The 23,950-nt window shown below is 42.4% G+C and overlaps 2 protein-coding genes across 4 annotated transcripts in view; one reads left to right on the forward strand and one right to left on the reverse strand.

Moving 5' to 3' along the window:
• On the reverse strand, positions 1-19,893 carry LOC148323772 (electrogenic aspartate/glutamate antiporter SLC25A12, mitochondrial-like). The gene is made up of 18 exons (XM_088315750.1): positions 19,706-19,893; positions 19,193-19,246; positions 15,082-15,224; positions 14,538-14,653; positions 13,939-14,078; positions 12,650-12,796; positions 12,199-12,337; positions 11,325-11,418; positions 10,383-10,467; positions 8,797-8,878; positions 7,531-7,689; positions 6,091-6,143; positions 5,823-5,903; positions 4,318-4,458; positions 2,689-2,827; positions 1,217-1,375; positions 647-737; positions 1-462 (listed from the first exon to the last, which is right to left on the reverse strand). The coding sequence occupies exons 1-18, from the start codon at positions 19,715-19,717 to the stop codon at positions 285-287; spliced, it is 2,013 nt and encodes a 670-aa protein (XP_088171876.1). The 5' UTR covers positions 19,718-19,893; the 3' UTR covers positions 1-284.
• hat1 (histone acetyltransferase 1) overlaps positions 19,635-23,950 on the forward strand; it is a 9,544-nt gene continuing 5,228 nt past the window's right edge. Inside the window, exons 1-5 of one of the 3 annotated variants that reach the window (XM_088315757.1) lie at positions 19,635-19,926; positions 20,551-20,714; positions 21,316-21,387; positions 21,589-21,664; positions 22,267-22,387. In XM_088315757.1, the coding sequence (XP_088171883.1) occupies positions 20,708-20,714; positions 21,316-21,387; positions 21,589-21,664; positions 22,267-22,387 (276 nt within the window). In that variant the 5' untranslated portion in view covers positions 19,635-19,926; positions 20,551-20,707. Of the gene's footprint in view, positions 19,927-20,550; positions 20,715-20,799; positions 20,951-21,281; positions 21,388-21,588; positions 21,665-22,266; positions 22,388-23,950 lie in introns of those variants that run through there. The other 2 variants (XM_088315758.1, XM_088315756.1) reach the window with 2 other exon arrangements.

The raw sequence follows: 23,950 nt of genomic DNA on the forward strand, positions 1-23,950 counted from the left end.
AACAGTTTGAAACCATTTATTCCAATAAAATAAATACATTTAAAATGATTGCCCCAGATGAAAATAAACACTTTGAAAATATCTGTACATAGCAGACACATGCACCAACACCACCCAAGCGCAATCTATTGCAATGTCATAATGTTCCTCTCAAAAGAAGTACAATATGTACAAGTTGTGCAAGCTTTGCAAAAATAAACACCAAAAAAGCCATACTCATGCAGCATTTTCAAAGGAAGTCACTTAAAGCCATTTTTTTGCAGGAGACTCAGTCACGTAGCGGCTCACACTTTGGCGGCCGCCGCTTCGGAAGCTTGAAACTTGGGTAGCTGAAGGCCAAATTTTCGCTCCACTCCCGCAAAGGTGGCGGCCGCCAGACGGTATCCGCCCACGTGGTCGGCACTGACGGGAGGAAGGTCTCCCGATTTGGCAGTGGGGGTGGGCTGCGATCCCGACGGACGACTGCAGGAGGGAGTTGGATTAGAGTTGCGGCGCTTGATGCATGGTTGAACAATTCTGAGAAATAATATAAAGTTGCAATTCCCCCCACCTCAATATTGCGATGACGATTTAATGTGCGATTATGTTTTCTTTTGATTAATTCATGAATTGATGATGTTTCATCCCTCGTGGTCGAAATACTTACTGGCCGCCAAAGTCGATGCTAAACCATCTCTGCAAGAGTTCGTAGGTCACCAAGGTTACACCGAACTGCGGTGACGATCGGAAGACACGAGCTGAAAGACACACAGGTGAAGGTTTTAATTTTTGCAGATTAACTGCCCCTAAAAAAACAAAAAAAAAAAACGGTATACTGGACAGTGAATATTAAAAGTCTACACACCCATGTTGAAAAAGCCAGGTTTTACATATAATGAGTGAGAAAATATAATCTGCAAGCGATGAAATGAAAATAAACTTAATGGACAAGTGTGCAAAACCTCATAACTGGATTGTGGCAGTTCAAAATGAGCCAGTCACAATCAAACGCAGATAGTAATCACACACCTGCGGCCATTTAAAGTGCCTCTGATTAACCCCAAATAAAGTTTAGTTATTTTAGTTGGCTTTTCATTACTTTATTTTTTAATTTTTAGCAGAAGCCAGAAGGTTTAGTGCAGGGGTGTCAAACTCTTTTGCCACTCTGTAGTTACAGCTTCCCTCATTGGGCTTTTAGGACAGTGAACTAAATTATCCAAAAATCAATGCGGCTGACCTCCCGCGCCCTTCCAAAAGGCCCTGAATCCTTCCTCCTTGAGGATCTTCCTGAAGCAATCAGTGACGCCGTTGTACGTGGTCTGGCCCGCTCGGGCTGCCACCTGCAGTCTCGTCTTGATGACGTCAGCGGGGGTTACCAACGATGCTGCCGGGACACCTTTTAGGGAGAAATTGACAAACGGGAATCAAGTGTTGATGAATGTGAGGACTCTGTACAATACGACAGTAAGTGGGTTGACTGGACACTTAATGCTCATATTATTTGGTAGAATTGTACAATACAATGTTTATAAAACAACTTCAACTTCAGATTGACTTGTCTAACTTGACTTGTCTTGTTTAATAGAACGTGTTTTGCGGTTTCACCCATAAACCTTTAAATGTCTCTACTTTCTTGCTCAGTTTAACAAAAAGTACCGCATTTGTCATATTTATTGTTCTCATAAATAAAGGTGTAGTGAATATCTATGCTAATTTCCATTTGTCCGTTAAGGGTATTTTGTTAGCATTAAAGGAAGAGTTCGCATTGGGAAAAAAACCTCATCCTTATTTTCCAATATTTAGTGAACAGACTACAGGCAGCTGAGGATTCAGAAGCAACATGGAAATTTCTGCTCAGCAGGTACGTTTACCGCGTTTTTTTGTGTAATTGAAGATTTTTTTGGGGGGGGGGGTCAATTAAACTGATAACATTTAGAAACACTTCATTACAATTAAGTCAAGCTACCCACGTAGCACACTTGGCTAACAATTGCTAGTTGACAGTGCTAATGCTAGCTCGGTATTGCTAGCGTTGCTATTTCGTAGAAGCTTTGTGAAGATTGTGTCACTACTTTCACTAATAGCTTGCCGTCATGAATGGCCATTTTTGAGAAGTGTGCTCGGCCACGGGAGGGCTTGTTGGAATTAGTAAATTGAGGCTACCTTCAAATCTTGATAGCAGTTTTTGAATTGCATACTCACCAATCAAGCTTAGTGGACTTAAGTTATCATTTGGTTTGGTTCAATATTTTGATGTTTGACTATATGGTATTTGTGTTGGCACATATACAGTAAATTTGAACAGGGATTCACAAATTAAGTGAGCCAACTGTTTTTTCCCCTCCAAGTAATGCTATACAATCTGTCTTTTCTTAGCAGTGAGAAACTAAGAACAAACATTAATACTTTAAAAATGAGTGGACCCTGCCTATTTTCTGTTCAGCACACACAGATTCAATTCATTCCATTTTAAAACGATTTTCACAAATATATTCATGATTAAACAAATCTCTCTTTTTATAAAGCATTTGTAATAAGTGTAAAATTATGTGTAAGTGTAATCCTTTAGAGGTCTTGTTTAACAACCACTCCACAGGATTTTCTTTTGTCCGATTTATCCAAACACATTAGTCAATTATTAAAATAAAAATTAGTTGCATATTGTAGCCTAATTGTTACCTATGACCTATGATAGCGTCAAACCTGTACCTGCAATGGCTCCAGCAGAGAGTAGCTGCAGTGCCCCCACTTTTCCCGTGTCATCTGCAAGCATCTGTTTGGTGTGGGCGTACGCAGGGAAGTAGATGGCCGAGAAGGGGATGTCCCTCAGGAAGCAGGCTTTAGCTCCCTAAAACACAACGCATACAAAGGATCATCTGGAATATGCGCAGGCAGGATTGCTTGGTGGGCAAAATTGAGGTTGTTGTCTTGGCGATGAACTGGTCTGGTAGCTGTCTTATTTTGCCTCAAGGCAACTTTCATGTTGATGGAGTCAAAGCTCCTCAAGGCAGAGACATCCATCACACTCTGCTGGCTACGTGCAGCTTCTGCCAAGAGGAAGTCAGCATTTTTTCCGAACTATTTTTGTGTGTGTTTTCTCACGGGGCCACACACTGCCTACTCGACGTCAACCTACGATGGCGTGACTTGGCCAACCGGGGAAGCCACAAGAATGTGGAAAAGCAGCCGCAGTAAGCTGCGCGATGAGTAGGCCCTCGCTCGTTTGCTGCCTTGTTTCTTTTTGCATGTTCAGCACTGTTTGGGAAAATTGCAAACAGCACGAGTGGCGTTTGATGTTGACATTTGAAATTCTGATGCCGGGAGACACACAATGTGCTCAACAACTGCGCAGCATTAAGCACGAAGCAAATGCGAGGATGAAGTCGCGACATGCATTGTGCATACTTATTTCAGTTAGATTTGAACAATTGCAATATTTTTTTCCTCAATTTTCTAACTGAGATTTAATATGCAATTATTTTTCTGATACATCCAGCACGTCCGCACCCATCATAAGCGGCTCCCATAACTGATGGGTGGATGGATATTATTGTAATCTGTGTGGTCGAAATAGTTTTGTTGTTGTTGCCTAGTCTTGGCTGGTGATTGTTGAATGACAGATCTTATCCTGACCAGAGGACACACCCACCAGAAACATAAATAGGGAGACTCCACATCTAAAACTTGCAACTAAAGATGCCTTTCAAATGAAAGGCAAACGGCAAACGTCTACATAGACAGTCAACGATGTGCATCTCAGTTGTTTAGGAAACACACTGAGGACAGCAAAACATTGAAACAAGCGCAGAGCACACAAACATGCAGAACCCGTCCTTCCCAGTTCACGCCCAGACGCTCACACGCAGGCTTGGCAATGTCATGTGTCAAGCCACGCCCACACCACCAGGCCCCATATGCACACCAATATGTACAGCATAATTTTTATGCTTGCTGTCATTACTTTGTTCGTTGAAATGTTTCACTGCGTTTAAAAGTGTTGGAAAAGGTTTTGTGTTTTCATAAAAAAATATATATATAACTTTATTTTGCTGAAAAGGAGGTTTGTAAGTCTATTTGTTAATGGGTAATTCAAGACAAACCATATCTTTTTTTTGTACAAAACACAATTTTGGGGTATTTTCACACTCCCGTTTGTGCTGTATAAAATTTAGAAAACATTTTTCACTTTTCAGCTAAAATAGGGAAAAAAAGAGCATCCTATCTCAGTTTGTGTGTGGTCCAAAAGTGCACCTTGCAAACGCTTGACGTTTTTTTGTCTTGTGTGTCCTCCCTCCGCCCTTGTGTGACAGACAGCCCGACCCAGGTTTGCCGACCCACCTTGTAGAGGCCAAAGAAGCCCAGTTCTCGCATAACATTGAGGGCGCTGACCCTGGGGCCTGTGGTGATCTCTCCGGCCACCTGCAGGCGGATCTTTACGATCTCCAGAGGGTTGGTGAAAATCACCTGGGAGCCTCCGGCCTGTCGGATGCAACCAGGGACAAAAACGGTGATTTCAATGTTTGCAAATAGAGCAGAAGTTCAACTTTGGCAGTTAAGCGAGTCCGCGCGCTGACGTGTAAAGATGACAATGACGTGTCAGCGTTCGCCCCTAATGGGATTTGTGAAATTCTGACAACACAAAAGCCACATTTCATCGCCGCTGCATTTTCACGCTGTCAAGCGTCGGCCATGGGAGGAGCAGGAAGTAACGCGGGCATTGATGGAGAAGCGACAAGGGTCAGGTCAGAGCAGACGTCGGGTGAGGAGCGGCCCCGGCTCACGCTCGGGAGGCTGTGACCCTGGCACAGGCCCTCTGCCCTCTCGGCCCCCGAGGCCCCTCCTGTGGCGGGGGCGAGCGAGCAAGCCGGCCCGGCCTTGCCCCGCACACTTCCCAATTTCACCCTCTTTCCCCAAAATGGGGGGGGGTGAGCGCTGAATCACCCCTGGACTGCTCAGCCTGAGGCACGGCGCCCTGTGACTCAGGCACATTTATCAACCCCCCCTCCTCCCCGAAAAGCTAATCAGGCCCCAGGATGGCCGCTGGTGACATTTAGGGCAGGGGTCTTATCTGTAAACATCCGAGCTAGGATCTAAAAAAAGCTTGGGCGCATTTAGTCATTTTTAAAGTGGAAGACAAGGAGGGAGGAGGGGGGGGGGGGCGCATCCGCTGCTCTGAAGATGGATGCGCTCACCCGCTCGCTTTTATCTTCTCAACTTCTCTGATGCCAGCCATCATTTCATGAGGAGGAAAAAAAAGACGGGGATTGGTGAAATCCTATGAAGCCTTCTAAATGAATGACAGAAGTCTCCAGATGGGATGTATCCTGTACACGGTTTGTACAAGAAACATCCTGTGGTGTTGGCGGGCTTCAGGTATGCCCGACTCTGTCAAACTCAATCACAAATGAGCAAGAACCGGCTTGGGCCGGGACCCTGCAGGGCCTCTCCTCCAATTACACCCTGACAGGGGTTGCGACCCCGCGGACCCCGCCAGCAACCTGCGGGGCTCTTCTCCGTAGCCAGCCTGGATCCCTTCAGAACCTTCGGCCAGGCAGTGGATGGCAGGAAACACTGCTTGCGTTTCCAATATGGCATCAGGGATGATAATCTAATTGCATTTTTTTTTTAAATTGTGATTTAAAAAAAATTCTTTTTTTTTTTCTCCGTTACTGAAAATATATCGGCTTCAAATATTAGTTATCACTCTCTCAACTTTTAAGCGTTCACATGACAGTGTTACAAAATTCTAACCATAAATCATTGAGTTATAAAATAAGTCTCTATTAGGATTGACACTGTCTGAAAACGGAAAAGGGTTAAATAGAAATTAAACATGTGCTTACACATCCACCAGCGAGGATTTCAGCAGCCAGAAGGATGGAACCATCTTGTTTGGTGAACTTGTCTCTGACTAAATCATTCATCTTAGAGGAGGCAGAAAAAAAAAAAAGCAAATGAGACGCAATCCCGGCGTTGATAGCGGAGCATTAACATGAACTTGGGCAAGCTGTGTCTTGATTGCGAAGTGCGCCCACTACCATGCGTGTTTTTCATCCACAAAGTCAGTAGCATTTGGACGCACTCGAAAGCAGCGCTGAGGGAATGACTTGCCGTGAGTTTGATGGCTTTCTCCGGGGCCACGCCGATGAGCTGCGGTAGAAGACCTGCAAAAATATTCATAGAGGCCATTAGGAGAGCTGGCAGTCAAAGCCAACGTTGAAATGAAAGCGTGCTCTTTGTTGAGCAACGTATTTCGGAGAATGTTCACGATCACGTATGACCCACGCATGCAGTGAAACCTCCGAGGTTGAGAGACCCGCAACCTTTTACGTTGTGTTTGTTTAAAAAATACATGGGAAGAGGACTTTAAAAAAAAATTAAAATAATAATTGCAATACTGAAGGGGGAAAAAAAAATTATAATCGCAATTACCGGATTTTCCGTACTATAAGACACACCCACATAAGCCGCAGCAACGCAAAAAAAAGAAGAAGAAAAAAACACAAAAATGATATACATGCCGCACCGGACTATAAGCCGCAGTTTTCTATGTTGAAAAAAATGAGTTGTTTACTGCATGTATGAAACAATTTTGTTCTGTGAATGCACTTAAAGGTACATAAACAGATTGTTAAAACAGTGCCTTTTAACATGGCAACAACTTTGCAAATTAAAACAGAACAGATCCAAGAGGAAAAAAAATTTTTGATTTATTTTGCGTATTCTCCGAACTATAAAGCGCCCTTACTGGTGAAAAAAAATTATTAGCCGCATGGTTCAAAATCGAGGAAAAAAGTAGCGGCTTTTAGTCCGGAAAATACGGTACTTTATTTTTCAAAATCGTTCAGCCCTATTTAAGAACCAATCTTTCTTTAATTGAATTCTAATCTGTGGACAATACGCCAGTTGAAACAGTCAGCATTTTTGTTGACATTACGGAATCGCATCAGTGTGACTGCTTGACTCTCTCAGCATTCATACACTCATGAACAGTCCAAAAAAAAAACTGCACCGCTTGGGTGGTTGGGGCTGCCGCACGCTTTCACCGTGCATCCTTCATCAAGCCAGCTCGACTGGGAGCTGCTGAGTGACTGCCACTGGAACGCTGCCATAAAAACTGGCGAGCGCCTCCTTCTCATAGTCAATCAGCCTCCTTCATCAAGTGAGGAGGAGGAGGAGGAGCGCAACAAAGAGCTGCGTCGGTGGAGGCAGCAGTAGGTGGCAGTCTTGACTTCTTCCACGTGAAGCGCCCTAGGGCGAGAGGGTTGTGTGTCGCCAGCCCTGCGCGCCATTAACGCCATCCGGTCTGAATGAGATCACACGGCCGCTCATTGTCCTCTGGGGGGGGGCTCGCCTCGGACAGAATGAAAACGCGACCCCTGGGTGTTGCTTTAGTCACCGCTGAAGCGGGAGGCCAAAAGGTTTTCTGGTGTCAATTAGCAAAGTGCGTCAGCAACATTAGCGCCTTCACGCTTTGTGATGCGCTCAATGCGCCGATGTTTTTTTCGGCGCACGATTTTTCGCATAGAATTTTAATGAACTATTGATTACCTCGGTAGAATCCAAAGACGCCCTCGTAGCGCAGCACTTTCTTGGCGCAGTCGAAGCTGTTCTTGTACATGAGCTCGCCCACTAAGGAGCCTGTGGAGCGCTGGTTCTGCATGCGAGTCTTGACCAGGTCGATGGGGTACACTGCGGTAGCACCAGTGGCTAGAAAACACACACGTTAATCCGTAGCTGAATATTTGATGGTGTTTTGACGTGCGTGTCATAAATTCACACGTCACAATTATAGAAACCAATAGATTGTTGGGAATAAATCAAGACAATTTCATGGACAAAAAAAATCTTCAAATTTAGATTGTTATTGCAGGTCAGTGCTTGTGACCGCTCACCAACGCGGCTGGTCGATTAAAAATGTGTATTTTTGAAAACTGTTGTAGCTTTAAATGCCAGCATGACAGCACACCAAACTCAAGGATGTCTTGCAAGATTTTCGCCCGGTTTGCATCAAAAGAATTAACTCTATAAACGTGTGTCATGCTTTTTGTGTCATGTTTTTACCATTTGTGTGTGTGTGTGTGTATGTGTGACATCACTACAGGACGCGACTAGTGGTGACAAAGAGCAAAAACGTGACGATACGCCATGAAGCATGATCAACACGGCGTTCTTCACTTGTTAAGGGTGAGTGCATATTTTATGACTTCTCTTACACTTAAAATACAAATTACGAATGGTCAAATGTTACTTGATACTTAGCCGGTACAGATTTATGAAATGACGTGGTTTGTGTGTATCGATAAGGATTTTTTTTCCCCCATGCAAGAGATCTGTACTTTTCTTAAAACCGAAGAAAAAAAAAAAAAAAGAAATCTAAAGGACAGCGGGCTCGCACTGAAATAAATCCTGCTTGCAAACAGCTCCATAAGCACTGAAGCTGAGAAGTGGCTCATTAACATCCAAAACACGTGGCGTGTCGTCCAGTCCAGTGATTAATGATGTCGGCTGCACTGATTTTAAATTGGTTTCGACTGACACACACAATCAGCTCCTATCTTGGGGCCAGTTATGTCAGAGATTCCTCATATCAATTCCTCTCAGTGTAACTAGACAGGGATACCAGGGAGCTCGGTTCCGGAAGATTTGTGATATTCCAAAGCTCCGGCTCCTGGAGCCACCGGTGGCACGGCCGCACAATGCGGAAGCCTCAGATCACAGCTCCTCGCCCTGCAGCACAATGGCCGGCCCCGGAATCTCGGGCTCGTCCGTCTGGCCGGCTAAAGTTACCCCCTCGGCGGCAGACGTGTCACTCACCTCCAGCAATTGAGCCCAGAGTGAATCTGTAGGCAGACTCTGCAACCTGGAGCCAAATGGGCCGGGACGAATCAAGAGTATGCTGTGGGAGACAAAAAAGATAGAAAAGTCAAATGTGAATGGGAGAAGGATGCACGATCAGAGGAGTGTGCGGCCATGATAAGACACTTTGACAGCAGACAGGATGCAGGTCAGCGGTTCAAAACCTGGTTTCGGCTCTATATTGTTCAAGTGACCCCCTTCCCGTCAATAAAATTTTATATTATTTTAGTTTGGCAAGACCTTTGCTGCCAATCAAACAAAAAATAAAAACACGGTCAGACCATCTTATGTGCAGGCTCATCCATATCGGTAAGCAACCTTTGAAACATAGTTACATGAAATCCACGTCGCACTCAATGGGAATCGAAAAGTTGACTTTATGAAGGAGCCTTAGAGGAAAAAAATATATATAAAAAAATCACGAGCAGAAAAAGGTCTTACCCAACTAAGATACAAAAATCTACCGGTAGAAACAGGCTTCTGACACTTAAAAGAAAAAAAATCCACTCATGGGCTTTTTACAGTAAAAAAAAAAAGTTTCTTTTTGGGGGGGTTGTTAAAATCTGGTAAGAGAAGAAGACTGGGCTTCCATACCAGTAAGACCAGCGACAGTGTGTGTTTAACGAAGCTCAAGGGTAGGTAGGACAATCCCATTCAGGATTTAGCAATTGACCACATGACCTGGAGTTTTCCCCTCAGAAGCTTCATGTAGAGGAGCGCAAGTGCTTTTATTTCCACAAAACAATCATTTCTTTCTTATCTGCTTGCCTGGCTGTATTTATGTTTGATGTTGAAAGCGGGGCCTCTTTGTTTTCACAGCAGTGCAGGGGAACAGATTTAGCCCTACAAGCCTTTTCCATGTTCAGATAAATATCTACAAGTGTGTGTGTGTGTGTTAAAGTGGTGAGTAACTTCTCCCAGACATGAGCGCAACATATTGCTCCACCTCCCTCCGGCCAGATGCGGAGTTGCATATTATCAAGATCCAGGACTTGATCAAAGGTTTCAAACAATTAGCGAACTTCCGGTAAGGGCAGGCCTTGGGATGGCCGCATCGCCCCGGAGGAATCAAATTTCGGATATCCCAAGAGCACCGCTGGCCTGGAAGTTCTGACCGCAGCCCGATAGAGTAGCATGTTACGCAGAGATTGTTGTTCTCTCAGCCAGCGTGATCCCAACTCAACTCCTTCATGCCATTAGCAGAACTCGCTAAAGGCCTCTAAAATCCCTGCCTTTTATCAGCCTCGCAGATGAGAGACTGCGGTGGATGTGTGCGAGGCGAGGGGAGCCTTTCATGAAGAGGTGCAACAATCCATTCCTCTTCTATAAATGTAATTGCTCTACTTTCATCTGGCAGTTTAAGTAATGTACTTCACAAGGGGCGAGGGGGGGGGGACGTGGGCACTCTGCTAATTCACTTACGGAACATCCTCTTTAGGCTTTTTTTTTTTTTTTTGCTGCTGTGCAACAAGGAGGCAGAGGTCTTGGAAGAGAAGCTCCGATAAAAGGCGTCAGAATGTGACGTGAGGTGTCAGTCAGGCTACCTGTCTCTGGGCCTCGGCATGGTGGTAAGGCATGTGTCCTTCTTCCAGCGGCGCTATCCTCTCGATGTCAATTTGGTTGAGTCGCCTTCACACATTGCAGCAGAGGAGGAGAGGGAATTAGGCCAGGAGAAAGTGCAAACCGCTGTCTTATGTAACATTTTTCAGAAAATTGTTCCTGGCTTAAAATTGACACGTTGGACAAGCTTGGCTGAATGCCACATCAGAGCGGTTTTCAGAACTAGGCTATACACGTCGTCAGAAAACTTGTAGGCGTGTTTTACTGGATGTAAAGTAACATTTGGAGTCACTGATTGGTCAGTTGCAGTTCCAACCAATAAAACACAACTTAAGGTCTTTAAAATGACCAGACACGTCCTCTGACACACATAGACCCCTAAAAGCGATTGTGATCATTTATATTATTTGGGAAAATATGCAAACTTTTTTATGATTTATTGTATTAAGATATCTAAATTGTATGCAATTGCAAAACCAACCAAAAATCATCCACAACAAAAAGTGGAGTTCGTGTCGTTTTTAAAAATACAAATGTGCAAAATGTTACTAAATTCGTGTGACAGTGATAGAAAATTGTGTCATTAGTTGGATTTGATGGACGTTAAAAAAAAAAAACTACAACAGATGCAGTACTAGTATAAATGTGAACATTAAGCTGACCACATGACAGTTTTTAAATTTCCACATGCATTCCAATAATACACAAGTGGCTGAAATCTGAACTAGTGCATAGTTGCTCTACCCAGTGGGAAATTTGTTAGACAAAACACATCAAAACTGAAAAAAGAAATACCCTTTTGGCCCATGCTGAGATCTCAGGAACTAATAAAAACAACAAAAAAATGAACACGTTTCAAATAAAACCATGACGCATCAAATCGGCGCGACGCAACAACAGTCACGATAAACTATCGTAAAACTTACCCCGAGTGAGTGTGGAGACCGGCTAGTTGGTACAGGATGTCGATCTCCATTGGCGTGATCTGGCCAAACTTATTGGCAGCGTGGACAAACTCCTCTAAAATGATAAAAACAAAAAAGGCTGTCATAGTTGATCGTTCATCTGAAAAACTTCAAACTTGACCGTTTCTGTTCACTAATTCACTACCAGCCGATTAAAAAAATAAAATAAAAAGATTGGATCTTTGACGTCTTGAGCCGTCAATGGAAGTAAATGAGTTAATATACTGTATAGTATTTGCAAATACAATTCATTTTCCAGTTTAATGAAAGATAACGTATTAAACATGCTGTTTGAGGAAATTGCACAGCTAATTTACATTTTTATGAATACCGACAGTGCTTGAACATTATTTCATTCCTCTCTTTGAGCAAAACTTCAAAGAATCTGTCATTTTTCTATGAGTGACGAATGATCCTGTGACTGAAAAGGAAGGGCAAGCTTCTGCAAAGCTCTGCAGATTCCAACTTGGTTATTTGCAAATACTACAACGGTGGGGGTGGAGGAGGTCGGGTCAGGTTGGGTCGGGGTACAGAAGTGGAGGATCTTAACAGGAAACACTGAGGAGTAGATGGTGGCTGACAGCACGACTATCAGTTACACAGATCTACATGTAAGGGGAAGTGGTCTGATTACCAGGTTAAACGTTTTCATTTACCTTCGTAATTTAGCGCTACAGAAAATGTTCCCTGTGTGGTCACTCACACCATTCTGTCAAGACAGTTAAACATGATCACATTGCTACAAGAATATCAAATCCATGCTGATTATTATTATTCAGTCACGACGAGCAGCACATGGCGTCGGCGGTGAGGTGGCGAGTTGGATGGGGACTACCTTTGGTGACCAGCGTGTCTTTATGTGCGCCGACGAGGGTGCCGTAAATCTTGCGGATCAGCTCCATGTTGTTGAGGAGGGCGTTAAAGGCGTTGAAGTAGGAGAAGCTCACCATGTGGGAGGTACCGCCTCCAGCCGCCTGGAGAAACAGCAAAATAAGCGGCAGAGAGCCACTTAGCAACACCGTGTATATTTATTTAATTATTTATATGGTGCTTAAGAAGTGCAGACGTCGTTAAAATATTTTTCCAAAAATATGAAAAATCGAAGCTTGTTTGGTAGAATTTTATGAAATTGTGGTAGGTTTTTTTTTACACACTGTCAGGGCAAAAAGCCAACAAATATAATATAATATATATATAATATAAAAATGGGCTCGGTTTTCAAAATAAAATTTCTTTCAGAGACCCCCGTCATACTTTACAGCTGCGGTACGTTTTGGCCGACTCACAGAAACCAGATTCTCCTCCACAAATGGAGTCAGCATGTGATGCCTGATGGTGGCCATGATGTCGCTGAAGTCCAAAGCCGTGATGGTGCCGCTTTTCCCTTTGTCTTTTTGGGCGAAAGCCTGGCGGGCGTGCTCCAGCTGCAGCTCCTACAGCAACGGAGGGGAAACGGGAAGAGAGCAAGTGGGTCACGCTGACAAAAGGCGACGAGATGAGGGTTCCTGTGATAAGGAGCAACGCGCAATAAGTGAGCTGTGAAATGGAACCTTGAAGGAGAAAAGCGTAATAATGTCAGCGTTGCACAGATGTGAAAGTCATCTGATGTGACAGTGAGAGACACTGGCTTTGGTAATCACCACGTCTTTCTGGAGACTAATGGAAACCATGTCCCGAGAAGCCTGATCCGGAATAGAGTGGAGCGCTCGCCGAGCCGACTGGCAGTGTGCGCGCGCGCGCGTGCGTGTGAAATGATTCAATATGACAAGCATGCAATCAGAAAGGGATGCAGAGGAAGGCTGACCCCGGGACAACGTTTGCTGTCAAAGCTCATGTAACCGGACCATCGCACGGCAACGTCACCGCAATATCCAGCTGTTACTTCCTTTTGGCATCGCTTTTTGTTACCTAATCAGTAGGGTGTGCTTCGATAATTCTTCTCGCAATATTTGATGGTCATTTCGAGACACAGCAGTAGGATGCCTCACAAAATTGAGAATGCCTACAAGTTTTTGTGGAAGAGCATCATGACCACACTGTGGCAGTAGAGAGGCCAGTTCGGTAACAGAGGACTCAAGTAAAAATTTAAGTTAAAAAAAAAAAGGAGGCCCAGTCAAGTTTGATGATGCCCCAGATTGCACTGGAGTTGCTCACTGTGGGACCACCCGGCTTTCTATCTCAGAATATCAACGCAAAACATTTTCGACTGCGCTTTAACAGTAGCGGCATTGTCATGAACCAAAATGAAAACTTTTCGTCCCGTCCTGACCAGTCACGTTGTATTGAGGTTTCTCTCATTCTGTCAGGCTGTTTACGGATGGAACGTGAACACTGGACGGTATTGGAGCCTCGAAAGAGTCCAACGAAGCTCGCCTGCCTTGGTCTGGCCCCGGAATCGTCATCAGGGTGGGAGGGCCCATGTAAGTGAAAACGATTTCACTCAACAAATATTTCACTTTTTTTACGCAAAATAAGCTGCTATTGACACGCACACGGCGCCTCTGTTACAATCGTTTTGACAGCAGACTGTTTGGATTGACGGATGGATGCAATGACAGAGAAAAAAAAAATGTACCTGCAGAAACTGGGCAAATTCTGTGTAGCTAAGGTTCTTGCTTCTTTCATGGCCAAAGTGTAGCCTGATGAAGTCACACTCCCAGTTGAAGGGAATGTGATGATGGGCTGTGGTCTGGCTGAAGATGTCACGAACATTCTCTGAAAGTGTGAAATGCACATGTGAGCGAAAAGTCTGTAAGCAGAAAAAAAATTCCACCCGGGTGGTAACCAAAAATTTAAATAATAAACACGCGCATCAGACTTTAATTTAATGACTCGTTATTGTAGTTTATCCAACTGTAGTTGACGCGGCGTGACGTCATCTGCGATTTTCATTTTGCTTGTTAGCAACCAATCAGAATGACCTCGGTTTTACAAACTGCAATTGATGGCACAACATTCCTTAAAATCATATCTAAAAAGCACAATGACTTATTTCTTTGCAACGTATTCACTGCTTTTTACTTAAGTTTGTTCCTGCTTGAATTTTTTATTTTATGAAGCCATGACAGTGATTGGTGACTTAAGTAACGCGTCACCCTCCAACGTTGGACTCAGACAGATAATAAGCAGGCACTGCCGTCACACAAACCTGTCCGACTACATATATGTACATACCAAAAGAAATGTTCCCCGTGCCGCTCTTGTCAAACAGCTGAAAGGCGACTATGAACAGGGCATCCGGGGCACATAGGACTGACTCAAAAGCCAGAAACTCCTGGAATGAGATCAACCTGTTGCGACAAAGTTCATCACACGTCACATACACTTGCACAAACAAATAACTTGCACTCTAAAAGCTGCAGGAAAAACTTTTGCAACTTTTGGTCATGTGAAATCATAGAAATTTCTGATCTATCCAAATGAGACCAGTCTTTAATGGGGAAGTCAACACCAAGAAATTATTTGTAATAAAATGTTCCATGCGCCTTCATTAGTCTAAACATGGCATTGTCATCAATATTGCGTTGGTGGAATATGTGTTAAGCAGCAAACTCCAACCCGTTTTTAGCTTAACTCATATTTCACAAACGCAATATTAATCAGAATGCTACGTTTTGACTTGTGGGCCCGCATGGATCATATTCTTTAAAGAAAATGTTTGTTCTTGACTTCCCATTGAATTGAATTTTGAATGATGTGATCGTAGGATGCTACTCACCCATCTTTGGTGGTGTCAGCCACTCCACCGATCAGGCCCACAGTTTTAGGGTTATGTTGCGGTTGCGTTTGCAGACCGAGGTAACGCTGCACAAAGTCTTTTGGTGTCATGTAATGCTCCCCATCCTCCACCACGCTGGCATACTGCACACATGACCCCAAAAAAAAAAACACTTATACACATCCTTTAGTGACCCATTTTGGCATTTATAATCAGGTCGTGAGGGCCAGAATAAACAACAAATGCCAGAATTTAAAACTAATACTCCAATATGACTGGTAAATATTTCAAATCTTGAGGGAAAATGCTGACTCATCATGGATGGGTTTTTTTTTTTTTCATTCTTTTCATTAATTTTTAAAAGTCCTTCTGAAGTCGAATTGAAGCAGTAAAATGCAACCATGACGTATTTACAGTGAAGGAGAAACCTTTAATTATCCACTCCAGCTGTTCCAAATGAAGTAGTTGGATCTTGGCACCCGCCAATGATTTGCTCTCGTTTGTCCTTAGCATAGTGGAAGCGACTCAGTCAAAGCGCAAGAACATATTAAAGGGCAGCACACAGTGTCAGCGAGGCGCCATCTATTCCTATGAAAGATGATCAGCTGTGCAAGAAGTAGGACTTCCAAAAATATAATCGCCTGTATGTCCTGAGTTTATGGTGCCTACGTTTAATTTACACTTTGAAGTTTTATGACACTGCGAGTCAATGACGACCGGTTTTAAAAGGCATTCGTTGCAATTCGGTTTTGTTTCAACTTTTGGTTATTTCAATTTGGTTCGTTTTAATTTGTTTTTAGAGTTTATATATATAGTTTATTTGACAATGCTTCATTTTAGTTACTTTTTTTTTCAAAATAGTTTTAGCAGTAGAGAGAATGGGTGGATGGAACTCAAGGCTCTCAATTTTTTTGTAGGCCAGATCGTGGCATGCCGTCACATGCCTTTGTGCACTCGGGCATAGTCAGGTTGAAACAGAAAAGGGCCTTCCACAAGCCATTCCCACATAACCATAGTTGGAAGCATACAATTGGCCAAAATGTCGACTAAAAATGCTAATTTAGACGATAAGCGAGCCTGACTGATAAATTGATTATCAGCTATTGGTCCAAAGTGAGTATTTGTAGATCGGCATGAGTGCAACAAGTATCGAACTGGACTTGTGCCAGTTATACTGTAGTAACTGCAACGACAATGCAGTATGTGTTTTATTTAGTCTGCGAAAGGCCAACCACTCAGCTCAGATGAGACCTTTGGGTGCTAAGCGATGTCACATAGCTACTTTATCCCGCTTGCGTGACTGCTGCTGAACTTGGATACAATGCCACTGATTGTTAACGACCATGAAACCTCACGAGACACTTAAGAATTTGACCAAAATTAGTGACATGGGAAGTGAGTGTAAACATTCAAATAACATTGAAAGCACCAAGTGCTCTGCATGATCGTCGACAACGCAGCTACGATGCAAAACGCCCGTTTTAAACTGTGCCAATGGGCGCCACCAGAAACAGAATTTGAATCGTTTTACAATTGAGTCATTTTTGAAAAACTGAATTTGAATTACGTAAATTGTATTTGCAGTGTTTAATTGGAATTTTGAATTAAAAAAATAATAAAGTTTGAATTTGAATTAATGTGAAGTCCATTAAACTGGACTTCTTCTTCGGCCAATCAGCAACTTCGTTTTTAAACATGTGACGTGGGAGCTCTCCCGAATGGTGAATCTCCAAAGTGTTTCATTATTGTATTTATTACCGCATTATTAGAAACATTTCACAAGGAAGCACGTCTCGCTTTCCTTTTTTTTTTTTTTTTTTTATATATATTTTCCTAAACAAAACGTCATGCCCGCATTGAACTCAACACTGACAAAGCTGCGTTTGTTCCACGAAAATACCAAAAACAAAGTCTAGTCCGCCCTTGCTCAGATTTAGACAGCCCCTCGCGCCAAAGTTGTGATTCCATCATACCATAATACACATTACTACATAAAGGGTTAAATTCTCAAATGTTAAAATTTGCACATACAGTTCAAGGTTTTCTGATTCCAATGCCGTTATTTTCTAAGGGGAAAAGTATAGGCTATGGAATTTGACGGGGATTTTGCCTCCATTAAATGGTTTATAAAAATATTTATGGACTAAAGGCTCACGTAAGGAAACCCCTCCACACGAGCCTTAAGCCTCACGGCCGTTTTGTCCTTCAACACTCCGAAGCAAAAAATATGCCCAAGCCAGCGCTGCACTGTTCTAAACTTAAGACCTCAAATACCCTCGAAGACTTGCAGACCATTTTAGAGTCGGGGTTGGGTTTCAAGCTAGAGCAGAGATAGCTGAGGGAACACAAGCACCGCATGAACTGGCATAGCAAAAAGACTCGAAGATCGCAAAGCGGAGCCAAGAAAGACAGAAAGGGCTGGAAGATAAACAGAAACAGCGAGGGTGGAGCGTTTCATGCCAAGTGTTTTCATTGCTTCCATCTTATTGCGCGGCGCTGAATGAACGTAGAAAGGGAAAATATTCATTCCCGGCAATTTATTGCTGCGCTGCCTTTTCTCCATCATATTATTATTGTGTTTCTATTCAGCCTCACAGTCGGCCTCAAGTAGTTCTTAATCAAATTATGCAGGCAGTCAGAAAGAGCTGGCAGTAATTAACTCTTCCACCTGAATGTGTATCACAAATTGCACAGTCAGTCCTCTTGTGGCAGGGTGAAGACCGTATGGAGACTTTCAGGAAGTTCACGCTCCAAAGTGTGTGTGTGTGTGTGTGTGTGTGTGATTGTAAAGCAGACATACTAACAAACAAGTGTCAAACTTGAGGTCTGCCGCATCAATTTATGTGTCGATTTCAAGTTTCTTGCTGAATGGGCTTACACTTTTGACCGAAAATTTCATTTTTTTTAAAAATAGATATAGCAAGTATTTTTTTTCCATCAAAACGCTTTTAGACCTGTTGTGTGCCCTAATGTTTTCATAACACATTTTAAATGACATTTGAATTAAAAATTGAATTGAAATTCATTCAGTGACCATGTTTGTAACTTAAGACACTCTAAACATGGCAATCCCCCCCCTCTCCAAAAAAAAATCACTGATTTATAATCAGATTACAGAAGTTTATTTTTACTAATGATATAGCCACTGTCAAAATATGCAATACATAAAATTAAAACTACCGTAAATAATGTAATTGGAACCTTTTCAAAATCAGCTACATGACATAATTGATCTGGCAGACGATTTGACGACATCACGCCCGATTACAAAATTAACACAATATGCAACATATCCAATATAGCTGATCACATTGGAGGAAAGTCTACTGATTAGGCCACACCTCTTAAAGGCACACAGCTCAGGCGTACCGTCGTTGTGGCTTTTGGCTTGTCTCAAAGTATAGTAATTAAAATCTGTTAAACCAGTTTATATGTTTACATTGTCTTTCATTGTAGTTTTACATTGCTATTGTTCATTGAAACACCAACGAAAAAAATTGTGGGACATGTTGCTAGAATGATTAAAATAAACTTGTCAGTCAACGTAACTTTATATGGTTTTCAGTTGCAACATCCCACTCAGGAAAACAATACCTACGATGCGGCCCACAACAAAGCCAGTTCATCCATTATCCGAGCCGCTTCACCTCACAAGGGGTCGCGAGCGTGCTGGAGCCTATCCCAGCTGTTCTTTAGGCGGTATGCAGGGTACACCCTGAACTGGTTGCCGGCCAAAGACAACTATTCGTGCTCACAATCACAATTTAGAGTGTCCAATCAAATTATCGCGCATGTTTTGGGAATCTGGGAGCAAACCGGACTACCCGGAGAAAACCCACGCGGGCATGGGGAGAACATGCAAACTCCACACAGGTAGCCCGGGGCTGGATTCGAACCCGCAACCTCCACGCTGTGAGCCAGATGTGCTAACCAGTCTTCCACTGTTCCGCACACAAATTTGAAACCAAACTGATTTATCTATTCAATAGAGGAATTCTGAGTTGAAATGAAAAAAAATGAAAGCATCTGTGTGACCTTTAAATAAACTATGTGTGACCCATAACACGGAAGGTAATACACACCCTCAGCAAACCACAAAAACTGGTCTTACCTTGAGAAAAACTTCCTTCAACTCATGGGGGTCGGCTCTTTTTGTCATTTGCACCTGTAACACACAAGCCCAATTTCAGACATCATCCATGAAACATCTGCAACAAACCCATATGCGGTCGAACCGGTTCGTCAATGAACTTTTTGCAGTGATTTGCTCGAATTTTAGCGAAGCAAACGTGACGGAACCGATCCAAAACATCCCCGGAGCGCCAAGACGACCCTCCCGGCGTGAGCGAGCCGCCATCGGTAATAATAAAAAATAAAAAATAAACGCAACATTCTTCTTGTAAACATGACAGCCGCGTCAAGCCGTCAGCGAGGCCGGCGGTGGCAGCGGCGGCAGCGGCGAAGAGTCGCTCCGGGAGGTACGAGCAGCATTTAAGGGGAGTCCGCCACATTTCTGACACACGCCCTGAACGCTTTACAGTTCCCGCGGACGATCGCGGAATACACACGCTCGCGCTAGCCTCTTTTAAAGTTAATATGTGATAAGAAGTAGGGACTGAGTCACCTTGACCGCCATGCTGGGTGTGACGTCAGCTGTAAGAAAGTAGCGCAGGCGCCGAAAGGATACAGAAGTGTACACACTGCATGAACATCCAAACCCTTGAAGGTTCCAGTTCGGGGCGGTGAGGCGGCGGAGCTGGATGTTCTCACAGTTCCTGTTTGTCGGGTTCGAACGACGTCTGGCGGTTACGTTACAGTAGATGATGGTTAACCGAACGGGAAATGGCACGTGCGCCGTTCCAAGTCACGGTTTTATTGTTGAAACAAATGTAGTAAGTTAGCAAGTGGTGACGTCATTCTTGTTTTGTTTACTCGACCCAAGTAGTGATTTGGTTCGACAGTGTGGAGCGCAGTACAGTCTGTATTTTATTTAAAATATGTATTATTCTACTCTGGAATGAATTCCAAAGTGCTGCCAGGGACGGAGCTACATTGAAAATATAACTAGAAAGATCATGACACTATTTTCCCAGTGAATATCTGTACATTGGTTTCACATGGATTATTTTATTGCACCAATCAACAGCTAATTTTAATCAGAGGTAGCAAAAAAAAATTGGATTTACTGAATTCGAACATATACAGTACATCAGTTGCATCTTGAAAATGTGCTGTAACGTCCCCCCTTTTTCCTTGCTAATAAACAAATAGTAGTGTGCAACCGAAAATTAATTACATTTTCAGTGCATTCTCACCTACTTTCACAACTCGGGACAATTTAGCGACTTTAGTCAACCAAAGAATCTTAATTTTCTAACGTGGTTGGAACTTTTTATTTATTTATGTAGTACATATATATATATATTTTTTCAATCATCTTACGAACAAATATATCTTTTTACAAGACAGCCTGAGTAATACATTTTAAACAAAGTACGCTGGAGTAAGAAGAAAAAAGAAAAAGAAGAAAATCTACATCCGCTTTCGGGGGAACTACGTCATACCGGAAGTCCTCATGAATGCGCGGTCTTTTAGGACAACACACTTCCCACAACACTGAGCAGAAATGGCGGGTATGTATTTGACAGCTTGGTTGTATTATCTCTGCTTTTAAACAGCTTCTCTTTATACCCACCGGGGTGCAGCCAGACGGGTATTCTACGAAAAGTACAACATGCAGTGGCATGACGACACTTTAGCAGTACAGAATTTGCAGTGGGGGGCCGTGCCTGCTATGCTAGCTGCGCGCTATCATGCTGTCAAAACATGCTGTATGTAGAGCAGCACTTTGTGGGCATTCACGAATGATGTAACTATTTATATTAACGTTGTTGCGGAAACTAACCGGCTTATTGTTATCCTACGTTTGCTGTTTTTGTTATTATGCATGCAAGCCACGAGATGTGAATGGACCTCAAATAGCTAAACGCATGTTTTGTTGTTTACGTTCATGTTGTTTACAAGTCATAGTCTTGCCAGGCTGCATCCAATACGACCAATGCTTTGCTTTGCTGCCTTAGGTTTCCCCCTAATAACTGTTTCGTTAGACAGACTGATCTTTTGTTGTACTGCTTAGTTTTGTGCACAGTTAAGCATGCCTAGTATTGATTTGAAATTATTATCATACTGTGAAGTGTATTGTTAAATAACAGCGAATGCAATGTGTTCCCTCAGGAGTAAACAATATGGAAAAAAAACTGGCTGAATTTAAGTGCGACACCAATGAAGCTGTATCCTTAAAGCTAAGTATGTCTTTTTCCTTTTTTTCTGTTGTACTCATAATGTGAATCAAATATTTCCATTTACATAAAAAAAATCTCACCACCAAACAAGATCACTGAAGATTTGATCTGTTTACACACAAATTGACCAACTTGGTATTTTTTTCCTGGTATTACCTTTTATAACCACTTTAACAAAAGTATGAAAACACTATTCTTTACTCAGTTCGCTTTCCAGAGGATGTTGACGATGACGGGACAACATTCCATCCAGAGTACAGCCACCAGATTTTTGGAGATGAGTAAGTATTTTCTTTTCAGTCATTATTATTACTTGGGATTCATGTTGTCGACTAAACTAGTGTCAGGCTCATAAGGACTAACGTGTTGCAAACAAAAACTGATAGAATGGTTCCATTTGGATACAAGACCACTGTTACCGTCAGTTGCATCTGAGTTTCAGGATGCCTCTGGTCACATTGGGGGGAAAAAAACTGTAATTTTTCTAGCATTTAGGATATAGATTTTTTTGGGGGATACTTAATGAAGTTTAATATATTATCGCAAACTATTTCCTCCCTTTTAATTTTTAAATTGACACTACTGTTAAACTGTAGGAAGTAGCAACTTTGCAGTTGTTACGTGAATTGTTGTTAGTTTTACAAGTTCCGACTCGTTTGTGTAATCCTGAAATCGATCATAATTTGCAAGGGGTCATAGAAGGAAGAACATAAAATAAAGTTGACTGCTAAAAAAAGGCTTGCAAAATGATCAAGTTTTGATAAGTTGTAGACATTAAGAACGCTAATCGGATGTATTGTTACCCTAAAATGTCAATTCCAATGAACTGACTTTATTTACTATACTTTGGCAATTTTTCGCATGTTTATTCCTTTCCCCACAGTGAGGTGGCATTTGGATACAAAGGCCTTCAGATACAGCTCTTTTACACAGCTGGAAGCCTGACCACTCTTTATAAAGTCAAGTATTCCTCCAAAGTCACGGACACATTTGACTGTGTGGAGGTAAGATTTGCTTGTTAGGCCTTTTCAGTGCGATGTTTTATGAGTTTAGTCATGTGACATTTTTTGAAAAGAAAAAAAAACTGATGGGGTGGAGGTAGTTTTTTCTTATTCCATATTCCACAAACAATATTAATCAGAATGCAGTGTTTAGACTAGTGGGGGCACTTGGCGCATATTATATTCTAAAGAAAATTCTGGACTTGTCTTCCCCTTTAAACAACAAAATAAACAAAATTTTAGTTACTGCCTGTAAGGCTCCACAATACATAGAAAAATTATTGGCATTGCAATGATGGCAAAGACATGCAATAATTTTCTTACGTAATTGTAAGCTTTTATCTGGATTTAACCAGACAAATGCAAAATGAAATGCACATGACCAACCAATAGCTGCACATTGTCTTGGGCAATTACAGTTTATTATCTAAGAACACATTGAGCTTGCTTATATTGATGCATGAGAAAAATCGAGTTCCTTCGTTAGATAATAAAGTGTCAAAAATGTCCTCTTTTAAGTACATGTGAAAGTCACAATAATATGGATATCGCTATAATCAAACAGCCATATCATGTTTTTCTCAATATTGTGCAACTGCCATTTCTTTCGGTCACAACTATAGGTGATGGTTAAATAAAAAAAAAAAGGTGGGGAGAGAAAAAAATCAGTTTTGTATCAATTGACAATGGTTTTATCTGATAAGGATGGTAAGTGAGCTTTTTGGAGTCAACTTTGAAGCCACAGATGATGTTCAAGATAAAACATGATGGCCGCCAGCGTGGGTTCAGCGTTGACCCCGATGGCGCTCTGAGCGTTAAGGGTTTGAGTGCAGCTGGTGTCAGGGTGGAGAGCGAGGGGAGTAGTTCAGGCTACGTCTGAAGAGTGTTTGTCTCCCCGTCCGAGTGCATGTGGACAGTCGGGCCGTGGTGCAGCTGGTGAGAAAAAGGACTTAAGAATTTAAGCAGCTGCAACATAGTTATATATTTTATTTTTTTCTGGGATAGTGGCTGCACGTAATTTAAACCTATGGCAATTTTCACCATGTCCCTCATCTACCTCTTTGGGCATGTGTGTGTTTGTTTTGACTTTGTTTTAAAAAAAAAAAGTTTAGTTCAATGCTTCAAGTTTTTGATGTAGTAAAGCCTCCATAGAATCTTAATAACACCAACACCACAAATTAGATTATTTATACACCCTTTGTGCTTATTGTTTAGGAATCAACTGTATGAACAATGTTCTGAACATACATTGTTAAGTTATATTCAGGCAAAACGAAGGCATCTATTCTGAAAGGCTGCGCAATTTGCTGTCGAGTATGTTGAAGAGTGGCTGGAACAAAAAGGCTTGTTTGTCCAAGGCCTTTTAGGCATGCTCCTTGTTTCTTCGAAACGCCGCCGAACAATTGCAACGCTGGAGAGGCATTCAGCTGCAGGTGCATTACCTCCAGTTTGATATTAGCTGATGTCTGAAAGGGGGAGAATCAGCGTTATTTTGTATTAGCCTTTTGTCGTGCATTTTGCCCCGACCTTCTTCATTTCCCTGTTTTCAATGCTGAGCGGCGAGGG

Source organism: Idiotropiscis lumnitzeri, chromosome 14, assembly GCF_059441095.1.
Source record: "Idiotropiscis lumnitzeri isolate Australia: NSW breed Sydney's pygmy pipehorse chromosome 14, RoL_Ilum_1.0, whole genome shotgun sequence".
NCBI lineage: Eukaryota > Metazoa > Chordata > Actinopteri > Syngnathiformes > Syngnathidae > Idiotropiscis > Idiotropiscis lumnitzeri.

Bases quoted from the DNA above. Each gene is read 5' to 3' on its own strand.
- LOC148323772 (XM_088315750.1), bottom strand. The intron at 15,225-19,192 runs GTAAGACCAGTT...TCATGTGTGCAG, and splicing joins TGAAGGAAGTTTTTCTCAAG to TATGCCAGCGTGGTGGAGGA. The intron at 4,459-5,822 runs GTAAGCACATGT...TGCATCCGACAG, and splicing joins AAATCCTCGCTGGTGGATGT to GCCGGAGGCTCCCAGGTGAT.